The sequence below is a fragment of the Mytilus californianus genome, unplaced genomic scaffold, assembly GCF_021869535.1.
Source record: "Mytilus californianus isolate M0D057914Y unplaced genomic scaffold, xbMytCali1.0.p SCAF_2, whole genome shotgun sequence".
Lineage (NCBI taxonomy): Eukaryota > Metazoa > Mollusca > Bivalvia > Mytilida > Mytilidae > Mytilus > Mytilus californianus.
In genome coordinates, this window is record NW_026262668.1 from 15,908,883 (window position 1) to 15,934,384 (window position 25,502).

At 32.4% G+C, this 25,502-nt stretch overlaps 1 protein-coding gene across 1 annotated transcript in view; it reads left to right on the top strand.

Annotated features, from left to right (window-relative positions):
* LOC127729338 (xanthine dehydrogenase/oxidase-like) overlaps nt 1–25,502 on the top strand; it is a 65,592-nt gene that overhangs the window by 32,859 nt on the left and 7,231 nt on the right. The window contains exons 20-30 of the mRNA XM_052237095.1: nt 5,246–5,315; nt 9,074–9,161; nt 12,007–12,093; nt 12,952–13,140; nt 13,892–14,037; nt 16,067–16,148; nt 17,098–17,322; nt 18,214–18,288; nt 21,104–21,156; nt 22,695–22,815; nt 23,091–23,177. Of these exons, the coding sequence (XP_052093055.1) occupies nt 5,246–5,315; nt 9,074–9,161; nt 12,007–12,093; nt 12,952–13,140; nt 13,892–14,037; nt 16,067–16,148; nt 17,098–17,322; nt 18,214–18,288; nt 21,104–21,156; nt 22,695–22,815; nt 23,091–23,177 (1,223 nt within the window). The remainder of the gene's footprint in view (nt 1–5,245; nt 5,316–9,073; nt 9,162–12,006; nt 12,094–12,951; nt 13,141–13,891; nt 14,038–16,066; nt 16,149–17,097; nt 17,323–18,213; nt 18,289–21,103; nt 21,157–22,694; nt 22,816–23,090; nt 23,178–25,502) is intronic.

Sequence of the window (25,502 nt, forward strand, 5' to 3'; positions counted from 1 at the left end):
TGAATTTTTCTGAACATCTTGCTGAAATATTCAGAACCAATTATAACACCTTTTGCTTAAAATGGCTGAATTTGGCACATTCCAGCAAGTTTTCAGCAAAATTTCAGTAACATTTCAGCAAGATGTTTTCAGTAAATATTCAGCATTGATTTTGATTTTTTCTGAACACCTTGCTGAAATATTCAGAACCCTTTAAAACAACATTTTCTCAAAAATGGCTGAATTTAACATGCTGCAGTAGGTTTTCCACAAATTTTCAGTAAAAATTAAACTAAGACACTTCAGGTAATTATTCAAAAAAATTTCAGCATTTCTTTCTGCAATGTTCAACAAACAGAAGAATATTTAAGCGAATGTTCAGTAAAAATTTTAAAGAATCTATACTCAGTCATTATTCAGTCTCCAGCTATTGTTCAGGATGGGTTCAGACCATTTTCAGCTTTAGCTTACATTTTTCAGGAAAGGTTCAGATGATTGTCAGTTTATAATTCTGGAAAGTTTCCATAGGTTTTTAGATAATATGAGCTTTTCAAAATTCTGTCTGAAAGACACTATTTTATCAAAAATCAATAAACATTATTTAAGAAATACAATAATTGAAATTCCATGGTGCCATATGTGAAATAGAATAAATAGATTGGTCTTTGTCTTTTTATTATTGCTATTTATTTTGTGTCTTATAATTGCAATCCTTTAAAAACTGATGATTAGTTTGTGTTATGTTGTGACATCATTGACCCAGCATTGTGACATAAGAAATTTATGAGAAAGTGCAAAAATTTTAAAGTCGGATTTACATAAAACAGTATAGATTTTGCTCATTTAAGCTTAATCTTCAACTGACCAGTAATGGTTTGTATCTTTGAATTGTTTGCTCAGCATCAATCATGCCAGATCTAATTTTTTTTTCATTTGTATTATAAACTTATAACTGTCCCAAGTGAAAGCTTCCGTGCTGCTGTTGATACTTGGGCTAAGTATTGTACACCGTTAGGTTACCACACGAAAGGAGCACTACAGTAAATCTACATGTAATCTCAAGTCTTTCACTTGTAACATTAACAATATTGCTAGGAAAAATTCATCAACCTATAGTACTTTTAAAAACTAAATTTAGTGTGTGTGTGTCCCTGAATCAACAATCAAACTCTGCATTGAACAGTGAAAATGAGGTGAAAGTCAAATCACACCTTCCAGTTGGACATATACACCTTACAAACATTCCATACACCAAATATAGTTGACAAATTATTGCTCACAGTATCAAATACTGATTTAATCTCAAAAAATGAGCTTAACATCATCCATGAATCAAGGTCAATTGAGTCTTGTATTTTTTCATGAATTTCAAGTTCATGGGGTTTAAAACAATGTGTCTTGTTCAATTTTTCAAACTAAAAAATAATGAAGTCTAAACTGTCTTTCAGGCTCTTTCCTGTCCTTCAACCGTTTGAAATTTTCTTTAGTAATAGGGAAAATCAGCATTATATTTTCAATGGTCTGATCATATATTGTGAATCATGAATTATTCATGAACTTTTATCTCTATTAATTCAGAAATTGAGAATCATTTGTAAATAGTTATCAAAGGTACCAGGATTATAATTTAATACGCCAGACGCGTGTTTCGTCTACATATAATAAGACTCATCAGTGACGCTCAGATCAAAATATTTTTAAAGCCAAACAAGTACCAGTTGAAGAGCATTGAGGACCCAAAATTCCAAAAAGTTTTGCCAAATACGGCTCAGATCATAATCTATTCCTGGGATAAGAAAATCCTTAGTTTGTAATATATCAAATAAAAATCAGATAATAATATGTAAACTTCTCTTTGTTTCTGTAATCAAAATTGATGTTTCAGAGCTTCAAACTAGATCAGTTCAATTTCTGCTTGAATTTCAAAAAGTTTTCATGGAAGATGCAGGACTTTCACCTGCAAGAAAATACAATTCACAAAGAATCCAATGTCTTACTTATTTTCTAATTAAATATAAATTATCCTAACACCATTTTTTTTTAATTGATTGATTTAATTTCATGAAAAAATTTAATTTAAGAAGGGAATTGAAAAAAGTAATAACATTTAACACATTATTTTTAAGAGAGTTTTATGTATTGAAAGGTGCAGATCCATGATTTTGTTCAAGGAAAGGGACCCTGACAAGCCAATGGCAATGTTTGGTGTTAATACTTGTAAAAAGTATATGCTTTTATCATATATGAAGCACCTGGCATATGTGGGACCCTGAAACAGTATCTGCCACTGACTGATACTTTCATAAAGAAAAGCATTGTGGCTTGTCACAATCATGGCACATTGTGCCATGATTAAGAGTCTACATTTGTAAGTTCAGGTTGGGGGCATAATATGGGTCATTTCCTAAATCTTGCTTCTTTGTATTTTTTCCCATTATTTCTCTCACATTCTCCCCTACATTCAACCCCTATAACTCACATCCCAAAACTTGCAAAAGCATGCCCCCCCCCTTTTTTTCCCCTCAAACTCAAAGTAAAAACTGCTGGTTCCTAAAATACGGTTCATTTTACATTTACCAAATCCTGCTTCTTTGGAATTTGTTTCCACTTCCTTTTTTTTTATTAATTCTCTCACTTAATTTTCATCCCCTCTTTTAGTCCCATATTAACCCCTATGATGCCTATCTATATCTCACATTCCAAAACGCGAAAAAGCATGTCACCCCCTTTTTTCCCTTCAACTTCAAGTAAAAAACCAGTGGCTGATTCAAAACTTTTCATATGCTCCAGTCATGCCTCAGTGATTCCCTATTTCCCTATATAATCAACCAAATTTTTCCCATGAAAGGGGGGACCGGGCCCCCCAGACCCCCCCCCCCCCCCCCCCCCTTTTGGATCCACCAATGAAAACAGCTGGTTCCTAAACAAACAAGGACCCCCTTCCTCCTCTGATTTTCTATGAGTTAGTTGAATGGTCAATGCTTAATGATATGCACAAGTTCAATACACAATTTCAAGGATTTTCTTTATTTTCATTTTTTTTTGGGCTTGACTTGCTCAAAAATAGTATTTTTAGTTTGTCTCAATAAACTTATATCTTCAAATTTGATTAAAAAAATAGCAATAAACATTTCAGTTCAAACTGTAATATACTTATCTGATAAAAAAAAGCCTTCATTTCACAAATCGTATTTCGGGCGCCTATATAGTGTTTTGCTGACGTAATTTGTTAAGCGTTTCCGGTTCAGAAAGGTTTCACATTATTAAACTGGTACCCACTTGTAATAGCCTACTTTCAAGGAACATATAGTGTAGTAGCCAGCAGGGGACCAGCTTATCAGATCATGTCGACGTTTTAACTCCCAACATAACTGACTGTATTGTCAATGCTTGTAAATAACACTGCATTGTTTAGTTTACAACAACGATTGACTAATCTGATATTTTTCTTAGTTCTTTTTTATGCCGAAATGCAATAAAGTAAGGCATATTTGAGAACTTGGAGAGAGATTCAGAAAACTTTTTCTACTGATAAAACTAACACTGGCAGTGCACCAGCAAAAACAGATAGGATATCGAACATGTCGCAAATAATGTCAACGTAAGTATCCTTACCCTTTTCAAATTTTGAAATTCTATAAATACTTCAACACCAAGACACATTGATGCCTGGCAAGATCTCCAGGGTCAATATCTTTTAATATAACATAGGTCTTCAGATCTCAGGTTTTAATGTGATTATCAATCAAAACATTATTAATAGAGTAGTGAGAAAACTTCAAACAGAAAGCCAGCTGATTATTGTTTATTGTAGATTTCACAGGTACCTGTGGACATGATTACATTTGGGGACCCCTGAGTGGGAGTCGATTGTCTGACACAACTTCTGAATGATTTAGAAAAATTCAGACAATATTCAGATCTATAAGATTATAATTTTCTTATTCGCAGTTTTCTGAATTTTGTCTGACATAACTTCTGAATGATTAAGAATAATTCAGACAATATTCAGATATTTAGGGGTGTATTTAATTTAATGGTTGGTTTCTGAATTGATCTTACCTTTTTTCTTAATAATTCAGACAAATAAGACAGTATTCAGAAGTTCTGAATATGTCTGAAACTTTTTCTGACTAAATAAGAAGTATTAAGACAAAATTCAGAGCTATAAGACAATATTCAGTCACCATCAATAAACAGGTCAGACAGGATTCAGACACCTGATTTGTTCTAAGACACATTTCAGCCAAAATTCAGAAAATTTCAGCCTCATTCAGCTAATATTCAGAAATTATGGTTCATGAGGGTATGGTCTAGGTTGCAGTATGATCTAGGTGATTGTATGGTCTAGATGATTGTATGGACTAGGTCATTGTATGGTCTAGGTGATTGTATAGACTAGATGACTGTATGGACTAGGTGGCTGTATGGTCTAGGTGATTGTATGGTCTAGATGATTGTATGGTCTAGGTGATTGTATGGACTAGGCCTAGGTGATTGTGTGGTCTAGATGATTGTATGGACTAGGTGATTGTATGGTCTAGGTTGCTGTATGATCTAGATGGCTGTATAGACTAGGTGATTGTATTGTCTAGGTAGATGTATTGTCTAGGTAGATGTATTGTCCAGATGATTGTATGGTCTAGATGATTGTATGGACTATGTGATTGTATGTTCTAGGTGATTGTATGGTCTAGATGATTGTATGGTCTAGATGGCTGTATAGAATAGGTTATGGTATGGTCTAGGTGATTGTATGGTCTAGATGGCTTAAAGACTATGTGATTGTATGGTCTAGGTTATTGTATGGACTGGGTGATTGTGTGGTTTAGATGATTGTATGGACTAGGTGATTGTATGGTCTTGGTGATTGTATGGACTAGATAAATGTATGGTCTAGATGATTGTATGTACTAGGTGATTGTTAGATTTAGGTGCATATAAATGTATGATACGGTTTTCATAACACATGCATGACATGTGAAATATCTGTGGTCATGAATATTCCCTGCTAGGTATGCTGGATACCAAAATTTGTGAAGTCAATAACATAAACACTTCTGAGCAAACAAAAACCAAAAGGGCTTAGACATAACAGCCAAATTTATACTTAAGCTTGTTGGAGTTCTAGCTCTAGTTTAAGTGCAAGACTTAAGCTTTAGTACATCATTTATAAACAAAACAAAAATACTATCAGAAAGGATCAATTAAATATTGTTACAACTTCATTTGTACTTATTTAAATAATGTGAGTTTATGTTTGAAGGAGGAGCTTTTGGAGGGAAAAGTAGTGATGCCTTGATGCCATCAGGTGTAGCAGCTGTTGCCGCATGGAAGTAAGTTTCCTTTAGAAATTGTTTGATGAAATAGATTACTGTGGATTCATTATTATTTGTGGGATACCTATTTTCGTAGAATTCCTGGGTAGAGGCAAAATACAAATTTTCCATAGGCTAGTATGCCTACGTTGGCAAAACCATAAAATCGAATATCCACGAAAATAAAAGTTTTCCTCATTCCACATAAATTGGTATCCACGAAAGTAAATGAATCCACAGTAAATCTCTTCAGCAATGTTTCTAACAGCAGTCCTTAGTTAAACAGTTTGTAAATCTGTTATGTTTATGTTAAATGCATTTTGTTTTAGGCAGTGAAATATTTTCCACTCATTTTCATTTTATCAAGTTAGCCATCTTTCCTCTTGTTTCGGTAACATTTTTAAATTCATCAAAACTATTGATAATGATAGAATGCAAACTATATTATTGATAAATCTCAAGAATTAAAATCCTCTCTGAATTTGCAGAACTTTTAGGGTCAAAGTTTGAAGTAATGTTCTTTTATGCTTCATATATGCTACAATAACAAAAATGGCTGCTAGTGGATCTTCTAATAATTTATTAGAAAATGGTAGAATAACCTTTTAAACTTTAGCTGGAATCATCTCATCATATTCCCATTTAAGATATATATCCACTAACATTACCTTCATTCATACTTTTTTTCAATTTTGAGTTACCGGGTAATTTGTTCAAAGACAATATAGGAAAAAGGTTTGAAAAGTGGTTACAATATTAAGGATTCTGTTTTGATAAAGTTCACTATGGTATTGCTGTAGATGAAGTCATTCTGTCTTTAGATGATTTAAGTTAGTTCTTTTTTACAGGTGTTTTCATATAACTCCAATCCTCTGATAATTGTGCATAAAAATATTGTTGCACTGTAGTGCACCACTTTTTAAAGCAATTGCTCTCATGCTATGGCATATAGCCATCTTTGTGACCCAGATCAAGCCTAAGATTTTTGAGCAGATTCCTCGTCTGTCATTCTAAAAATCCTGTGTGTTTTCTAATGAAATACATTAATCGAAACAGTTGAAAAACATTAGTTGGTTTGTGAAGTTTCAACATATGTTCTTGTAGATGTATTTTTGTATTTAACCGTTTGACTATCAAATAACATAGAAGTCAGAGTGAAAAAGTACATTTTTATACCTGTGATTTCGTTCTTCAGATGTTTCAACAAAATATTGAATCATGTCAGTTGTTGATTTGATATTGAAAATTTGACTGAATTATCTCATATACGGTTTTATGTTGTTTCATTCATGTTTCTTTTTGAAAGAGGTCAAGTTGCTCTTGTTCCTTCATAAAATTATAGTTCATTCATAAAATTATCGTAAAATCACAACGCACGTTATATCTCACATTATTTGTTTGAAATTAAAAGTAGCACAGTTTACGCGTTCTGATTACACTTACCATGTTTTTAATATTTCCTTGAAATTACGGGCCCTGTTATTTTTTAAGGGTTTCCTTAATTGCTGTTGAAACTGACTGATAGACTCCACTCTGTAAACAATTGATATAATGACAGTGTCCAATGTCATAATGACCCTCTAGGAAATTCTTTAGGTTTACGTATCTAAAAAAAGACAATCATAACTGACCTTGAAATGTTGTTTGCGCACTAAAACTTAGAAACACATTACAATAAGTTTGTTTTCCTTTTTTGTCATAATTCGGTAAGATTTATCATCTTATAGATGAAATGGACCCGTCCAAACGTGAAAGACACCAACAATTTGGAATTTTCTTGTTTTATAGATTGAAAAAAAAAAGTTCGTCCATTTGGATATCAAAAACAGGAATGCATGACAAATGATGAAACCGATATCCTCGTCTTTCTAGCGGACAAGTCTACTTCTTTTTGGCATGGCTGATAGAGGCTGTTTTTTCGTACGATTTGTTTGCAATTTTATTTCACATGTTTTCGTGCTTGAAGATCATTATTCACCATGTTTCCTGAAAGTTGATGAAAAGCAACGTGGAGCTGTTTTTTCTTGTTAGTGAAATGATGATTAATTTCATGTTTGTCCGTGATACCCCCCTTTTTTCGAAATTATATGACGATAGCACATATTTTATGATTAAAACGGCTGAGCAATAATGATTGGGACTAAGATTTTAGAAATGATGACAAAGTAGCATATCAAAAATATTGTTAGTAAGCTGAAATATATATTTATTTTTTACACATTTATGTCTTGTAAGATATTTTTTATCTTTTTTTTCCCCCACTGAAAAATCTGTAAACCAACAAATTAAAAAACCCTGTCCTTAGTGATGAAAGGGGTAAAGTGAAAGCCAGTTCCCAGGTTAATCGACAGTTAACGTGCATTTCATGAAAATTTCCATCTTCAAAATCTTTAATCGGTATGTATGAATGAATGATTCTTATTTTTAAAAACTATACTTCAGTAGAACACTCGCGTCACGAAAGTTGAAATCATCAACTGCATGGTTAAACCAATTATGATATAATTAAAATTAAAATTAAAGCAATAAAGATAATGAAGCCAGGTGCATGGATTGTCATGTAAATTATTGCCCAGTAATAAACACTCTACAAGGGGATTATCTATTATGATTTCTTCGGGGTTATACGTTTCCGCACATATATTTGCCTTCACCATAAGCCGGGTAAACGTGTCGTCCCCCTGAGAAATCCCCCTGAGAAATGTAAAACATTGTAAAAATGACTTTCTGCTGGATAAGTCTTTTATTGATATAAAAGTTAAAACATCCTTACTTCTCACTAGAGAAGACTCCTGTCAGGTTTAATTCTTTTACATGTGGATGAAAAATAAAAGTGACAAAAACATTAACTAGGCAGCAATTGCTTTAACAGCCTTTAAGGCTTTGATTTATTTAGTGTTCATTGAACATTTGCTGATGCTTGACAAAGAAAAGACCTTATTTAATTTCATATGGTCAAATGTCATGATCACACCATGACCTTAGAAAAAAAATTTTGAAGGCACCATAGAATTCAAGGGCAAAATCTAATCTTCATAAAACATTGTATAATGCTCATGCATCGTTTGAGAGATTTTGACTTTTACTAAAATGTAATAAGTCAGAGTTCAAGGTATTCAAAGGAGGTATGAGAATAACATTTCTATGCACCATTCATCCAGTTTTCAGTTGTTTTCATAAAAATTACATATTGGTTCCTACATACATACATTTTATAGCATTAAATCTTTTTTTCATTGTTTACTCCATATCTGAGGGTGTGGGTGGGTTTACAGAATAGAGAATAATGGGCAAAAAATATAAAGAATAGAGAAAAATGGACCAAAAAAATAAAAAATAGAGAATAATCATGATAATGGTAAAAAAATAAAAAAAAAATAAAGAAAATTGGCTTAAAATATTAAAGAATACAGAAATGAAGGACCCCTCCTTCCAGACCCTCATATCTCCTTTTATTTATATTTAATTATGTGGGATTTTAAGGGATGCTCAATCCTTTTTGATGCCCTTGATTTTAATTAAACCTCAATAAAGTTGATACTTGAACTGTTAAAAGTAATCATCAAATTAAGGTGTTTTCATCTTTGTATCAAATTATAAAAAATATGTGACTTTCATTTAAAAAATTTAGATATGATACTTTCCAGAAAGAGAACTATAAAATTTAAAGTCATGAAGGTAGGAACTATATCCTCATGATTCTATTTTTAAAATAATTGGTATAAATATCAGTTCAATTCTTTCAAATATTATTATTCTTATCATAAATATTTTAGAACAAAGCGACCGGTTAGAATTGTGTTTGACAGAGCTGTTGATATGAGAACAACAGGAAAAAGACACCCAGTAAAGACAAGTTTTAAGGTAGGAATTTGTACAAGATGAAGGGAGACCTACACTTTAAAACTCTATAGAACACTGGTCTAGCAGTCATGTGATTATTTGACATCAATGCAGATCCATTGTGTACATTTTTAACATTTTCTCATGAACTGCTGAAGTGCTGAAGTAAAAATGGATAATTGAGATAGGTTGATATGTTCCTCAAAACAGTTGTATAAGGATGAGTTGTTTCTATGATTTTCTATGATTTTGGAAGTTTTACTCTATGATTTCGTTTGGATCAAGAACATTTACGTGTTCAAGTTGAAGTGTTCCCTTTGGAAGTTTTACAGGTGCCATCATGAGTTGGTTGACCATTATAGAATTCCTTTATTGCAGTTGAACATGGATATGTTCCAGTTGTTGTAGCCATTCTCCTCTTCTTTTTATCACGATTATGACATCACCTAATGGGACTGAACTAATGGGACTGAACACTGAATTTGTACTTACCATGAGCAACACGATGGGTGCCACAAGTCTTACCCTTCCTAGGCACCTGATATTACCTTGGTTTTTAGTGGAGTTCATGTTGCTCAGTTTTTAATTTTTATGTCCCCGCCGTAGCGGTGGGGGTATTAAGTTTTACCCTTGTCCGTCTGTACGTACGTCCCAAAATTGGTTTCCTTTCTCTAACTTGAGTTTGCCTCAACCAAATGTAATGAAACTTATACACAATGCTTATTACCACAAAACACAGATCAAGTTTGAATTTTGGTGGCGTCACTTTTACCGTTCTAGAGTTATGCCCCTTTATAAATGGAAAAATTACAAAATTTTTAGTTTCCGTTCTCTAACTTAAGTTTGCCGCAACCAAATGATATGAAACTTATACACAATGCTTATTACCACAAAACACAGATCAAGTTTGAATTTTGGTGACGTCACTTTAACCATTCTAGAGTTATGCATCTTTATAAATGGAAAAATTGCAAAATGTTTAGTTTCCGTTCTCTAACTTAAGTTTGCCTCAACCAAGTGTTATGAAACTTCTACACAATGCTTATTACCACAAAACACAGCTCAAGTTTGAATTTTGGTGGCGTCACTTTAACCATTCTAGAGTTATGCCCTTTTATAAATGGAAAAATTGCCAAATTTTTATTTTATTCTAAATATCAAGTAATTTTTAATATTAGAGTTATCTTCCTTTGTCCATGATAATAGTTGAATCAACTACAATCAATGCTTTATACAATGCAATGTTTAATTTTGACTTCCACTGATAAAATACAGATCAAGTTGAATTTGGGTAGTGTCACTTCAACCATTATTGAGTTATGCCCCTTTATATATCGGAAGATTGCAAAATTTTTAGTTTACATTCTGTAACTTAAGTTTGCCCCAACCAAACATTATGAAACCTATACACAATATTCATTACCACAACACTAAGATCAAGTACAAATTGTTTGTTTCTGTTTTCTAACTTTAGTTTGCCTCAACCAAATGTTATAAAACTTATACACAATGCTTATTACTACATAATACAGATTAAGTACGAAATTTGGTGGCGACACTTTTACCATTCTTGAGTTATGTCCCTTTATAAACATAAAAATTGCTGAATTTTTCGTTTCCGTTCTCTAACTTTAGTTTGTCTCAACCAAATGTTATAAAACTTATACACAACTGTTCTAGAGTTGTGCGTGTTTACAAATAGAAAAATTGCTGAATTTTTAGTTTCTGTTCTATACTTAAGTTAGCCTCAACCAAATGTTATGAGACTTACACACAATGCTTATTACCACAAAACTCCGATCAAGTTCAAATTTGGGTAGCATCACTTTTACCGTTCTTCAGTTATGTCCCTTTATAACTATATGATATGCAAGCGGGGGCATCATCTGTGTCCACATGTGGACGCTATCCACATTTATTTATATAGTGTTTTGTAGACGGTTGTTTGTCTTTCATTGTTTTTCATTACATGTGACAACAAGATATTTCTATAGGAATATAAAGGGTCAGTGAAGATTGTTTGTCTATTAATGACATTGTCTTATTCAACGATAAAATTAACATTATGCAAACTATGCATGAAAAATAAATCAGTGGAAGAAAGTCCATATGGAAAAATTTGAGGTACTTTGCTAATTTGCCTAGCGGCCATTATATAATTGCCTTATCATGACTACAGCCATTACAATGGGATTATACATGTCCCTAAAATAAACATGCAATTATGCCAATTCCTAAGTGGAATCAACAATTTGTCCGCATATAGGTGAATTGTACATGTTTTTTGCCTTCTTTTTGCGTTCAAATAAAAATTGTCTACTTTGAAAACTTTCTGCCTTTTTAGTTTGAAAATCAGACGGGTAACCATAGTATAATTACTATATAAAATAAAGAAAAATCGTAATATAGCAAGATTCAAAATAAAAAAATAAAGATACAAGAAGAAATTAGTCATGATTTGTCCGCATATAGGGAAATACCTTGCAGGTTGAATGTTCAGGTTAAATAACTTTTATCTTGTCTGCTTTCTTAAGTTTTGTCAAATTCTTTTAAAATTGTGATAATTTCATCCTTTCCAATTTAAGAATTGTCAAATTTTAAGCATTTTTCTTTAGAATTACACAGCGTATTTGTAAATATCTGCCAAAGGAAGTTATCAAAGACACGTTAGTTTTAGATCCAAGACGAAGGAAGACGGGATTATTCTCAAATTTGATATAATTTATATTTTCAATTTACAACTAAGGGAAGTAATTTAATCAAAAGGGCCAAAGTCATGTGGTGCAAATCATATGAATAAAGTACCTAGGATATCCCATCTGTATGTTACACAGTATTAATTTCATACTATACTTTTACTTTTCAGGCTGCAGTTACAAAAGAAGGAAAGTTACTTGGATTAGAGCTGACAGTTTATTTAAATGCTGGTTGGAATCTTGGCCTGAGTTATTTTGTAAGAAGTAAAATTATATAATTATAAACATAATGAAAATGGATTGATACACCATATCCTTTCTTTTCTATTCAATGATAAACATCCTTCCAAAATATTTTGTAATAGGGAGATCTCCTGTTTTATGTGGAGTGTAATAAAGGAGGATGACAGTTCGACTGTCTGACTAAGCTTTCTTTAAAAGAGGACATTTGTATGTAAATGGTTGTTTTTGAAAAGAGTAGGCCCGGTAAGACCCCTTTTTGGCCCCAAAACTGCGTTTTAAAAATTTGATAAAAATTTAAGCTTTAGCTATTTATTGGAAAGTAGAATAATCAGATGAACTTCAAATTTTAGGCCAAAATTAGCCCTTACCGGACCATCTCCTTTGTTACATATTTGTTTTCTTATATTAAATAGATATTTGTCTAAGTCTCCTCTGTAAATTGTTTTCTCCCATTGGTGGTGGCTTAATGATAAAAAAAAGCTTTAATCAAGCAGTTGAACTGTCTGGTGTAATAAAATGAATTAATTATATAGGAAGTGACATTAGTGGTAGGTTTATTGGAAGCAACCTCACCATTGTCCTATCTGATTATCAGGTTACACATAAGTAAGACTGAATGATATTTGGGAGAAGCAAACTCTTCCATTGTTTGCTCAAAGGTAAAAATATTTTACTTCTCCAATTTCTATGGTTAATTTTTTTAGTTCAAATGAAGAAGTAGTATGCGAATTTAGGCCAACTGACATCCCTCAACAATGATAAAACCCCATACAGTATAGTTCCGAAGGCTTTCATGTTTAGAATTCAAAATTAAATCTCTTTAGCATCTTAGTAGACACATAATTGTTAATGTTATTATTGTATTATTGAAGGTGTTGAGTTGTGCCTTACCATACAATTCTCCCTACAAAATACCTACGGCCAAGATAAAAGGTATTTTGTGTCGGACAAACACCCCATCAGGTACTGCTTTTAGAGGTTTTGGACACCCACAGAAGTTATTTTACATGGAGAATATAATGAGAGCCATCAGTTTCAAGCTTGGACTTTCAGTAGATAAGGTAAATTATATAAACATGGAAAAAAGACTAAAGCTTGATATCAGATATGTTTAGATTGAAAATGTCAATGATAACCAAAAAAAAGAGTTTGTAAGGATAATAGTCAACAATTGTGATTATCTCCAATTGAGATCAAGCTAAAGTAAAAAATAAACAGTTTTATGCAAAATTTCTAAAAATTGTGATTTAGGAGTCGGGACTATTTTTACCAACATTATTTTGAAGGTTGTACAAGTGGTGAAAGTTGGATATCACACATAAATCTTGTAAGTTGTCAGGTATAAAATCCTTCAAATGGACTTAATTGAAGTATTCTTTTGGATGTGTCTATTATCAGATACCATTGAAGAGTCAGAATTTCTCTGTTTGATGATTTGTGGGTTTGTAGACAGATTATAAAGCATATCCTCAATTTCAGTCTCCATGCAAATCAAGGCTTAGTCAAAAATGTTATGATAGGAGATTAGACCATGTCTAAATCTTCAGATCAGACAACTATTCTGTTGCCTTAAGATCTAGAATCATGGAAAAATTATCATAAGATGGATTTGGTCCTATCAGTATGATCAGCAAAAGAAGGTAGAAATCTTGCGTTGTTGACTCCTAAACCAATGTTTGGTTTCAGTGAACCTGTCACAAACTTTCCTCTCATTGTTCCATTGTTGACTCCTAAACCAATGTTTGGTTTTAGTAAACCTGTCACAAACTTTCCTATCATTGTTCTTACTACTTTCTTACTATTTTTTTAAAGGTGAAGGAGTTAAATTTTGTAAATGAAGGTGATACTATTTTAGCCAATATGAAGTTAGAAGGGATATTTTTACATCAATGCTGGAATCGGTGCAAACAACAAGCAGACTATGACACCAGAGTGAAAGAAATAGAAAAATTCAACAGGTTGGTAAAGACATCATCATAAGGATTTTAGAAAAGTTAGAAAAACACCAAAGGGGATATAAAAAATATAAAATGAAGAAGCATAGACATTGTTACAATAAAAAGCAATCAATGATGCTCAACTCTGAGTCAACATTTATATAAGGAGAAGACGAATTCAGTTATTACTATAAATATTATATTTCATATAAACTTTTCTTTCTTTATTTTAATTGCACTAATCTAGTATTTTTTTTATTATGTGAAAAATAATTAGAAGACAAGCAACTATAGGAAAAACCTTGCTTGTCTTCTAATAATTTTTCTCATAATAAAAAAAGTACAAGATTAGTGCAATTAAAAAAAGAAAGAAAAGCTTGTATGCTCCCACCAATTTTTACTTTTTATGGCCTCATGCACAAAACCCCCAATGAAGATTTTCACAAGTTGCCAGGTATGATAATTCAAATAATATTTACTGAATAATAAAGACTGTGTAACACAAATTGGTTCAGATGTCATTTGCAAGAACATGGAGACAGCACACATGATGTACAAGGATGGACGATTAATTTCTGAACAGATCCATTCTTTTAATTGTGACTCCACCTACAAATACTCCTGATGCAGTCGTTAGTAATATTTTCTGATAAATTGCTGTGTCTACATTATTTGGTCTCTGGTGCAGAGTTGTATCATTTACAATCATACCATATCTTCTTACTTTTGTATTACACTAGAACACACCCGAAACATGTTGCGGGTCTGTGATTGAATTAAAGGACCTACGCCTTATTTTTAGTATTCGTATTGTCATTTGATAAAGTCATGCTGATTATAAGGTGTACATTTTTCTCTGCTTTCAAAATCTTTCTGTTTGAACCTGTCATGGTTTTCTCACTACAATATAGTAGTGGTACTCCAAATAGTCACAGGAGGGAAGAATAAAGAACTACAATCGGAAACTACATGTGACATATACTATTGATATCGGTATCGGTTTCAACCCGTAACTTGTTAATTATTGGTTATATTAATTATGTGGAAAACAAAAGGGCCTGGAATGGTGTAATTTTTAATCAACACCATTGTCCTTTATTAGTTATATATAACGTTGAATTCTTTGATTCGTCTTTTTTACGTCATGCCAGCTAACAAATTGGACCTCATTATTTTAGTAGTATAGATAATACACGGTAAATATAAGGTTTATCCTAGATAACCTTATCAATGACAACATCGTAATGAAAGCTTGTTTAGTTAAATAAGCAAAACAGTAAAATGTGTCTTAAAAATAAATTAGTGAATGTATTTAGATCTTTTGGATACAAGTTACTGACCCACACACACACACACACACTATGCAGACAATATATAATGCATTGTATTAACATTGACTTTGTAAATAGAATTAATCATTCTATCCACTAATCTAGATAATTATGACGTCTTGAAAGGCTTATTTTAATATTTTTCTGTGACACCTTCCTTTGGTGGAATTTTGAGACCCAATTTTGCCATGAAAACTTTATTGAAGGTTAGAAATAGATAACAAACCCCGGATTTCCGGATGATATAAATTGAACGTTCCAGAAATTTTAGTCTGCCAAATTTTACCATGTTTGTTATTTTATACTCTCCGGAAGTGAAGAATCCTTGGTAATCAGGGAAACCATTTTGATATCAAAGTAGATGATTGCACACCTCAAGTGGAATCATAACTTATTTTATCATTACTTTTAGATATCTCTGGAAATATTTTGCACCAACAAGCACATAAAAGGTAAGACTTCTATGCAAAAATTTCTAGCCGTCAATAAAGATTTCATGGCAAAATTGGGTCTCAAAGTTCCGCCCAAAAATTCCCTCTCAAAGTCCAGACGAAAAAAATGGCCTCAGCATTATGACGTCGTAGGAAGCCGTCAAAGAAAAAAATTAGAGTAGCCTTTCAAGACGTCATTATTATGTGGACTATCTATCCAGCTCTATAAAAGTAATCAATTCAGTTGTTTATTACTAACAAAGTGTTTGTGTTATTCATTCTTTATAGGGAGAACAGATGGAAAAAGCGTGGTATTGCTATGACACCCAATGTTTTCAATTTAGGTTATCCTGCTCATCTAATGTTACAGGTAATGTATTTCATTATTAACCTAAAGGTTGCCAACATTTTAAAACTTTATTACAAAGTAGAAAAGAAGACACCCTAAGATGTTTTGCTTTATCATAATAATACACCTCACACAATAAATTATCATATATAGTCTAAAGGTGTCATACCACTTATTCATTACCCCTATATAATGAACAAAAAATTTAAGTTTCAAAGGTCTCTAAATATTAAACATATATATGTATAACTAACTATAACTAATCATTAGAACCATCTATATCCTGAATTGTACATGTATAACCTATCTTTATGATAAATTTTAACCCATATTTAAAGTCTTGAAGTGAAACATGACATTACTGAAGTTCAACCTACTACTAAAATTAGCAATCTAGTTTTCTGAAAACCTTCATTAGGTATACTTTTTAATAAATATGCTCTCAGATTATAGATATGCATGGACAAGTAAATTTGGGCTCAAAATTTTCTGAACATATTTCTGCACAATGTTGAAGTGAGCAAGTATTAAATCCACCTTTATTTTCATGATTTGTCAAATTGTCCTAGAGTTATGGCACATTTTCACTAAATATATTACAGCAGCCTTTCTTTTGTGTCATGCACAATGTCATGAAACTTATAACAATGTCATGAACAACAGTATGTGACTATCCTTCAGAGTTGTTGTTTTTCAGTTGGGATACTTATGGACAAAAATATAGAAAGACAAGCATGTCTGGCTCTCATAGCTGTTTAAGCATGGTCCTGCTGTTTATAAAATAAAAAGTATGAAATGGAATAAGAATTGAATTTGCGTGATGAATTAATCAAGTTGCTGAAAACTGCCCATTGCTTTATAATTTATACATAACTACAAAATTATATTAGTATAGTTCCAGAACACAGAAAAGATATGCTTCAAAAATGAAGAATTGGAACGTTTTAAAATATTTGTCTACTATATATAGGGATATGCTTTGTTGCATGCCTATCTTGATGGAACAGTTTTACTTACCCACGGAGGAATAGAAATGGGACAAGGTGTCAATACCAAAGTCCAACAGATTGCTGCTACAGTCCTGGAGATACCTATCACAGATATACTGATTGGGGAAACATCCTCCTCAACCGTGCCAAATACTTCAGATTCTGGTGGCAGTTTTGTGGCAGATATAAATGGTGGGGCTACAAAGGTAGGAGATTTATCCTTTGTCTGTTAGACATGATGTAATTTTCTAATTTGTTATTATTAAAATCATCAATAGCATAATTTTCACTGTTAAAACTAAAGTAGAAAGAAAACACTTTAAATTGCAAAAATGACCAACAAGTAGAGATATACAAATTAGTCAACATGGTTCAAATGGTGGTAAGTTGAACTGTTATAGGAGTTATTGCCCTTTAATGAAGATTTTTTTACCCATATTTGTCATTTTGGTGCAAACTCCAGAAGATAAAAAGAAACTGTAAGCAGTTTAAACAGTAAAAATGATGAGAAAATTACGTTCTACTAATAGCCTAAATAATTATCAGATGACGCCTGGTAGGAGTTGTCCTTAAAAAAATGAATTTTAACTAATTTCAGTGTTTTTACCTAATATCTTGAAAACTATAAAATTTTAACAGCAATAATGATCAACAACACAAGATCTACAGATAAGTCAAATGATTGAAGTGGTACAATATTAACCTTTTTACATTTTTGCCCATTATCCTTGAAAACTGAAATGGACAAAAAATCTGTCTGGCATAAATGGCTAGACAAGATTTTGATCTACACAGTTTCCAAATATGCATTCCACCTAGATATTCTTTTTGCATTGTATCAATTTTATGCAAAAATATGAGGTGAATCATACAGGCTCCTTTAGAGCCTCTAATTGAAATACATTATATTGATTGATTGATTGATTGATTCTCCTTAACACCACTGTCAACACTATGGCTATATCATTGGGATTAGTGGTGGAAGAAGGAGGAAAACTAACAATCTTAGTCAGTTATGATCTTAGTCCAAACCACCTGCCACGAACAGGGTTTCCAATATTATTATATACAACTAAAAGCATTTTGTCATGTTATAGGTAGCATGTGAAACACTGATGGAAAGACTGAAACCATTTAGAGAAGCCATTCCTGATGGTACTTTTAAAGACTGGGTGGGTAGATAATTAGTTCCAATTTGTCTATTTATATTTATAAACTTCCAATATTTAATTTTTGAAATGTTTAATGAATAAGAAGTTATTGATTGTTTGCTGCCAGAAATATAAAAAAGATGTGTTAGGGTTTAAATAAATCATTCTTAATAATGACAAAAATTTTCTCTATGAATTTCCAGTGGTAAGTTTTAATTGTTTTGTGTAATGAAGGGCTTTGTTTTTTTGTTTCTTTTTTTTCTTCAAAAGTTAGTTCACTATTTTATTATTTTTTATTTGCCTGCAACAAAAATTGGTGAATGTGAGATATAGGGATGCTAAGTATCTGGAGATGGCATAAACTATTTGTATGAAGCTTTATCTTGTAGAAAGTAGAAGACCTAGATATTTCTTACCTTGATAATTTACAGATACCTTGAGTAGAGAAGTTTTCATCTTCTCATATCCTTTGTTCTTGACAAAATTTTCATGGTTTAATGACTGCTTAAAAAACTGTGTAGTTTTTTTATTGCATGAATTGCTCACTTATTATAAGTAATATGATAAGTACATCTGGTATATTGGATCCTTGCAAGGTTAAATGACCCTGACCTTGTTTTATTGATTGCGATGAAGGTTAAGGTTTAGTGATCAGGTCCATATCTTTGAAACTTTAAGCAATAGGTCAAATATTTTTGGTGCTTGTAATGATTTTAAGGTGTACTTGTCCACCCTGGCTTGTCCATGTGAACTTGACCTTATTTCTATATTTCAATGATAAGGCTAAGTTTTCATGGTTGGAACCTTTTTGTCAGATACTATAAGCTACATGAAAACTATATTTATTTTGTTGATTGATTGTAAGGTTAACAGTCTGTCTGGCAGGATGCATTGGACCTTGACCTCATTTTCATGGTTCATTGGTCAATGTTTAGTTTTTGTCGAGCCTGCGACTTTTGTCGCAGAAAGCTCGACATAGGGATAGTGATCCAGCGGCGGCGGCGTTAGCTAACTTCTTAAAAGCTTTGTATTTTAGAAGGTAGAAGACCTGGATGCTTCATACTCTGTATATAGATGCCTCGTGTTACGAAGTTTCCGTCAGTCACATGTCCAATGTCCTTGACCTCATTTTCATGGTTCAGTGACTACTTGAAAAAAAAGTTCAGATTTTTTGGAATGTTAAATTCTCTCTTATTATAAGTAATAGGATAACTATATTTGGTATGTGCGTACCTTGCAAGGTGCTCATGCCCGTCAGACAGTTTTCGCTAGACCTCGACTACATTTCATGGATCAGTGAACAAGGTTAAGTTTACGTGGTCAAGTCCATATCTGAGATACTATAAGCAATAGGTCTACTATATTTGGTGTATGTAATGATAGTAAGGTGTACATGTCCAACTGGCAGGTGTCATCTGACCTTGACCTCATTTTCATGGTTCAATGGTCATAGTTTAGGTTTTGTGTTTTGGTCTGTTTTTCTAATACTGTATGCAATAGGTCAACTGTATTTGGTGTATGGAAATATTTTACAATGTTCATGTCAGTCTGGCAAGTTTTATTTGAACTTGACCTCATTTTCACGGTTCATTGATCAATGCTAAGTTTTTGTGTTTTGGTCTGTTTTTCTAATACTGTATGCAGAAGGTCAACTATATTTGGTGTATGGAAATATTTTACAATGTACCTCATTTTCATGGTTCATTGCTTATGTTAAGTTTTTGTGTTTTGGTCTGTTTTTCTTACACTTTAAGCAATAGGTCAACTATATTTGGTGTATGGAATGATTGTAAGGTGTATATGTCTGTCTGGTAGGTATCATCTGACCTTTACCTCATTTTCATGGTTGATTGGTCAATGTTCAGTTTTCCTGGTTAACTTTTTATCTTAGATACCTTAAGCAATAGGTCAACTATATTTGGAATGATTTTAATGTGTACATGTCTGTCTGGCAGGTTCAAATGACCTTGACTTCATTTTCATGGTTTGGTCTGTTTCTTTTATACTATAAGCAATAGGTCATCTATATTCTGTGTATGGAGGGATTGTATTAAAGTCGTACATGTATTTCTGGCTTGGTTTATCTGTCCTTGACCTCATTTTCTTGGATCATAAATGTTAATGTGATACTTGTAGTAAAACTTTATATGTAGGACTATCAACATAAAATCAATGATCAGTATAGTAGGCGAGACATTTCAGCGTGTGCACTCTTGTCGTATTTTGGTCTGTTTCTTAGGTAGTTATTATAATAGTTTAACTCTATTTGGTTTACGGAATTATTCTAAGGTGTAGAAGTATGTCTTGCAGGTTTTTTTCTGACCTTGACCTCATTTTTATGATTCATTGGTCAACATTAAGTTTTCCTGGAACAGTTGTTTTCTCAGATACTATAAGCATTATTTATTTAATGTGAGGAATGATTATGAGGTGTACATGTCAGTCTGGCAGTGTTCATTTGACCTTGACCCTATTGAATTATGGCCAGTAAAGCAAATGAGACATTTCATCATGTGCATACTTGTTAACAAATTCCTAGCATAAACATGCTGGTTAATCATAATTTTTAAAACAGACATATTTTGAGAGGTTCATTTGACTTCATTATTCTAAGTATATATTTTGAAATAATATTTTCTGAAAACAAAGTACATGTTAATGTGATTTGAGGATTATTGTCTGTCTTTTTAATGGATAGATTTCAGATTTTTGATGGCATCATCACTTGCTACTCATAATTAATTTTCCTAATTTGTAAATTATAAATTCCAGTAATAACAATCATTCTTACTTGAAAGTATGAAAATATTATCATAATGATATATTATTACTCTAGGTTGGAGCAGCATTTGCAAGTCGAGTCAGTTTATCAGTTATGGGCCATTACAAGTAAGTTTAATAACCCACACCTGAAGCCAATAAGGGGGCTGGGGAGGGTGGTTCAGATGACCCCATATCCCTAAAAAACAAAAAACAAAAACAAAAACATACTAATAAGGACTAGTAATGTAAAAATTAAAAATAAAATCATGATTATCAGTGAATAACCAGACAAATTAAAATAAAAAGACAAATGTATGGACAAACATGAAATAAGCTTAAAACGTAAGCAGTGACTAAAATATATAGGTAAACAGTTTGTAAAAGTAAGACATATTTGTGAAACTGTTCCAGCTTATATACTTTTTGTCAGGTCTTTTGATTTTTAAATTTGTGCTTGCAAGTGGTTTAGTATTCTGCACCATCAATATTACAGGCATGTATATAGTCTATCTATTGATAATGCTATGGAGAACAAATAAATTGCTTTTGGGCTATTTGCCCTAAAATCAAGATGAATTTGCAATTTATTATTATAGTGCTATCTTAATCTCAAATGAGAAAAAAAAAATCCAAATATTTTTGTTTCCATGGGGGAGGAGGAGGGGGTCTCAACATACAAATTTGGGTACAGACTTCTGGCTTGTGGTTTCAAAAACACCCTCATTCATGTATTGATTTACCCGAAAAATTCATTGCCCAATCATATATTTCATAGGCAAATCACATCCCACTTGTATATATTTCCCAGCTATCATGACATCTTAGTAAGACGTGATCATTCATATTATTAGATATAAAGGTTGGAACATAGGTTTTACATACATCTTTATAGAAGATGAACATTTATGACCTATTGACATATAAATTCCAACCCATTGATATATTACCTCCATGAAATTACACCTCATTGATATATATGACATTCCTAAAAAGTGACCCATAACAGTGGCCATCTGTGTATACCTTTATATAGGAAGTGACCCCCCCCCCCCCCCCCGTGTTTGGATCAAACATTAGATAATTTAAATACACCCAATTTTGCACATTTCTGATGCAGGAAGAAGGATATTGTCAGTATATAATAAGATGCAATTTTTATGTCATTTTTATCTTTTTTTAAGCAGCTGGTAGTATAATATTTTGTACAATATTAAATTTACACAATATCTTACATCCACCTCTGTTGCCACCTCGGGACAATAAAAGAGTAAAATAAGAATGAATTATCATTAATATTGTCCTATGCTTGATGAAAGTAAGTTGACTGAAATTTGTTCCTTTCATTATATGTGCTGTGATCAAATCAATAAAAGGTAAACTTTGAATTCTATTGCAATTTTATTTTTCCATTGGCCTTTATTAAATAGTTATACATGCACTTCACTTGAACTTTGGTGGATAGTTGTCTCATTGGCAAACATACCACATCTCCTTATTTTTATATTCATGTTGTTTTTGTTGTTTATTTTATCTTGCCTTTAATGCAGCATTATGATCTTTGTTTTCGGAATAAACATTTCTCAAGTTCTTCACTCACTGTCAGAGAAAAAGTTATAAGTTGAGTATATAGTTTGTTAGTATCTGCTGTTTGCTGTCTTTATAAGGGTACCAGGAATGAAGACAAGCTTTGACGCTAGAAAAAGAACCGGGGACTACACATGGTACTTTACACATAATGCTGCTTGTTCTGAAGTGGAGATAGATTGTCTAACAGGAGAACATCAGGTATGTTGTAATGAAATAATTATAATTACTATGGGTTCATTTATTTTCGTGGGTACCAGTTTTGCAATTTGTGGTTTTGCCAAAGTCTGTTTACAGGCCTTTAGAAAATTTGTACTTTGGTGATCATTTAAGTCTACAGTATGGACATTTATTGTGATTGGGAGGAGGATAATGCTGCATGCTCTGAAGTCTAGATGGAGATTTTGAAAAGATTTTGACATATGAATTGTAAATCTCCCATTTTCAAAATAATAATACTCATGTTTATATTTCAGCTAATTAAGACAGACATTGTTATGGATCTTGGTAAAAGTTTGAACCCAGCTGTAGATATTGGACAGATAGAGGGTGGATTTATTCAGGTAAAAGTTTGAACCCAGCTGTAGATATTGGACAGATAGAGGGTTGATTTATTCAGGTAAAAGTTTGAACCCAGCTGTAGATATTGGACAGATAGAGGGTGGATTTATTCAGGTAAAAGTTTGAACCCAGCTGTAGATATTGGACAGATAGAGGGCTGGATTTATTCAGGTAAAAGTTTGAACCCAGCTGTAAATATTGGACAGATAGAGGGTGGATTTATTCAGGTAAAAATTTGAACCCAGCTGTAAATATTGGATAGATAGAGGGTGGATTTATTCAGGTAAAAATTTGAACCCAGCTGTAGATATTGGACAGATAGAGGGTGGATTTATTCAGGAAAACCTTATTATTGGTCCAAATAGATGGTAAAAATTGTAAAAGTGTTGAACACATGCAGATGTAAGGTATTTTTGGTAAAAGTTTGAACTCTTATTTCTATCAAATTCACCGTAAAGTTATCCATCAAGTGATTGTTTTAATATCATAGAGGTCAAAATCAATCAGTACAAGTTGGTTTGATTCATTGTAGACTATTTCCGGTCTAAATTTGTCAAGAAATTTTAGGAGTCATCCACCAATATGTATTTCACTGACAACTGTCAAAAGAAGGATAAATGCACCTACAACACAGTCAGTGGTAATATACATTGGAAAGTAGGCAAGAAAAATCACTTTTATTGTTGCTTTTCATCTTGAAAATTTTCTTAAAGTTACCAACAATGAGAAATTTACTGTTTTAAGTCAGTAAAGTCATTTCAGTTTTTAACTGTTGCATTCTATAAATCAAACCTTTTTAGAAAAATGGTAAGAAACTTCATGAAGTTGTTGCCTTGAATCTACGATTGATTTGGACAGTTTGAAAAGGACCTAAACTTTCAAGTCATCTCAAAATTACCGAAATTGTATGCAAAAATTTACGGATCCTTGATGAGAACTGAAATATGGCATGAGTTGTGTGAACTTTTATTGTGGAATGGTAAAAAAGAACTGTTGTAGTCTCGTGATAGGAATTTCCTCAGGGATAGTCTTATTTGTAATTACATACTTTATAATATTCATATTGAAAACTGACATAGTCAAAAATAAATTGCTAAAAAAAACCAAAAATCTATATACACACCCAGATAATATAAAGCAAACAGTTGCTAATGTACCTTTACAGAAAGTTATAGTTTTAGTTTTACCCTTATCATGTCATCGTCGTCGTCGTCTGCGTCGTCGTCCGAAGACACATTGGTTTCCGGACAATTACTTTAGTTTAAGTGAATGGATCTCTATGAAATTTTTTAAGAAGGTTCAATACCACAAAAGGAAGGTTGGGATGATTTTGGGGATGATGGTCCCAACCGTTTAGGAATTAGGGGCCCAAAACAAGCATTTTTCTAGTTTCAGGATAATTACTTGTGTATAAGTATTTCGATTGCTCTGAAATTGTACCACAATGTTTAATACCACAAGTAGTAGGTTGGGATTCATTTAAGGGGTTATGGGGCCAACAGTTTAGGAATTAAGGGCCAAAAAGGGGCCAAAAACAAGCATTTTTCTAGTTACCAGACAATAACTTGTGTCTAAGTGTATGGATCTCTCTGACATTGTACCACAAGGTTCCTTATAACAAAGGGAAGGCTGTGATTGAGTATGGGGTTAATTGCCCCAAACATGTAGGAATTAGGGGCCTAAAAAGGGCCAAAAACAAGCATTTTTCTAGTTTCACGACAATAACTTGTGTTTAAGTGTATGGATCTCTCTGAAATTGTACTACATTGTTCCATACTACAAAGGAAAGGCTGGGATTGAGGTTTGGGGTTATTGCTCCAAGGGGGGTTTCAAAAATTTGGGGGGGGGGGGGATTTTTTTTCCAATTTTTTTAAGGGATTCATATTTTTTTTTCCAATTTTTTTAAGGGATTCATATTTTTTTTTCAAAATTTTTCAAATTTCGAATTTTTGAAAAGTTTCAAGAAGAAATCTTCAATTGCACAGTATTGCGCAATAGATTTGTAAGATCTTTGACCACATTTATTTTGTGTCAGAAACCTATATTATGTCAAAAATTTGATCACAATCCAAATTCAGACAGTATCAAGCTTGAATATTGTGTCCAAATTTGCCAAAACTGTTCAGGGTTCGAACCTCTGCGGTCGTATCAGGCTGCGCTCAGCGAAGCATTTTATTTTGTATGTGAGTCTACTATGATGAGTTACAGATTCAGTTCACGTCTGTTTTCACTCTGCTGATTTTTGCCGAAACTACAGGCTTTGGACTTTGAAAATTTCATGAAAATAGCAGTTATACAGACTTTTTTTCCAAACACCTTCACATATT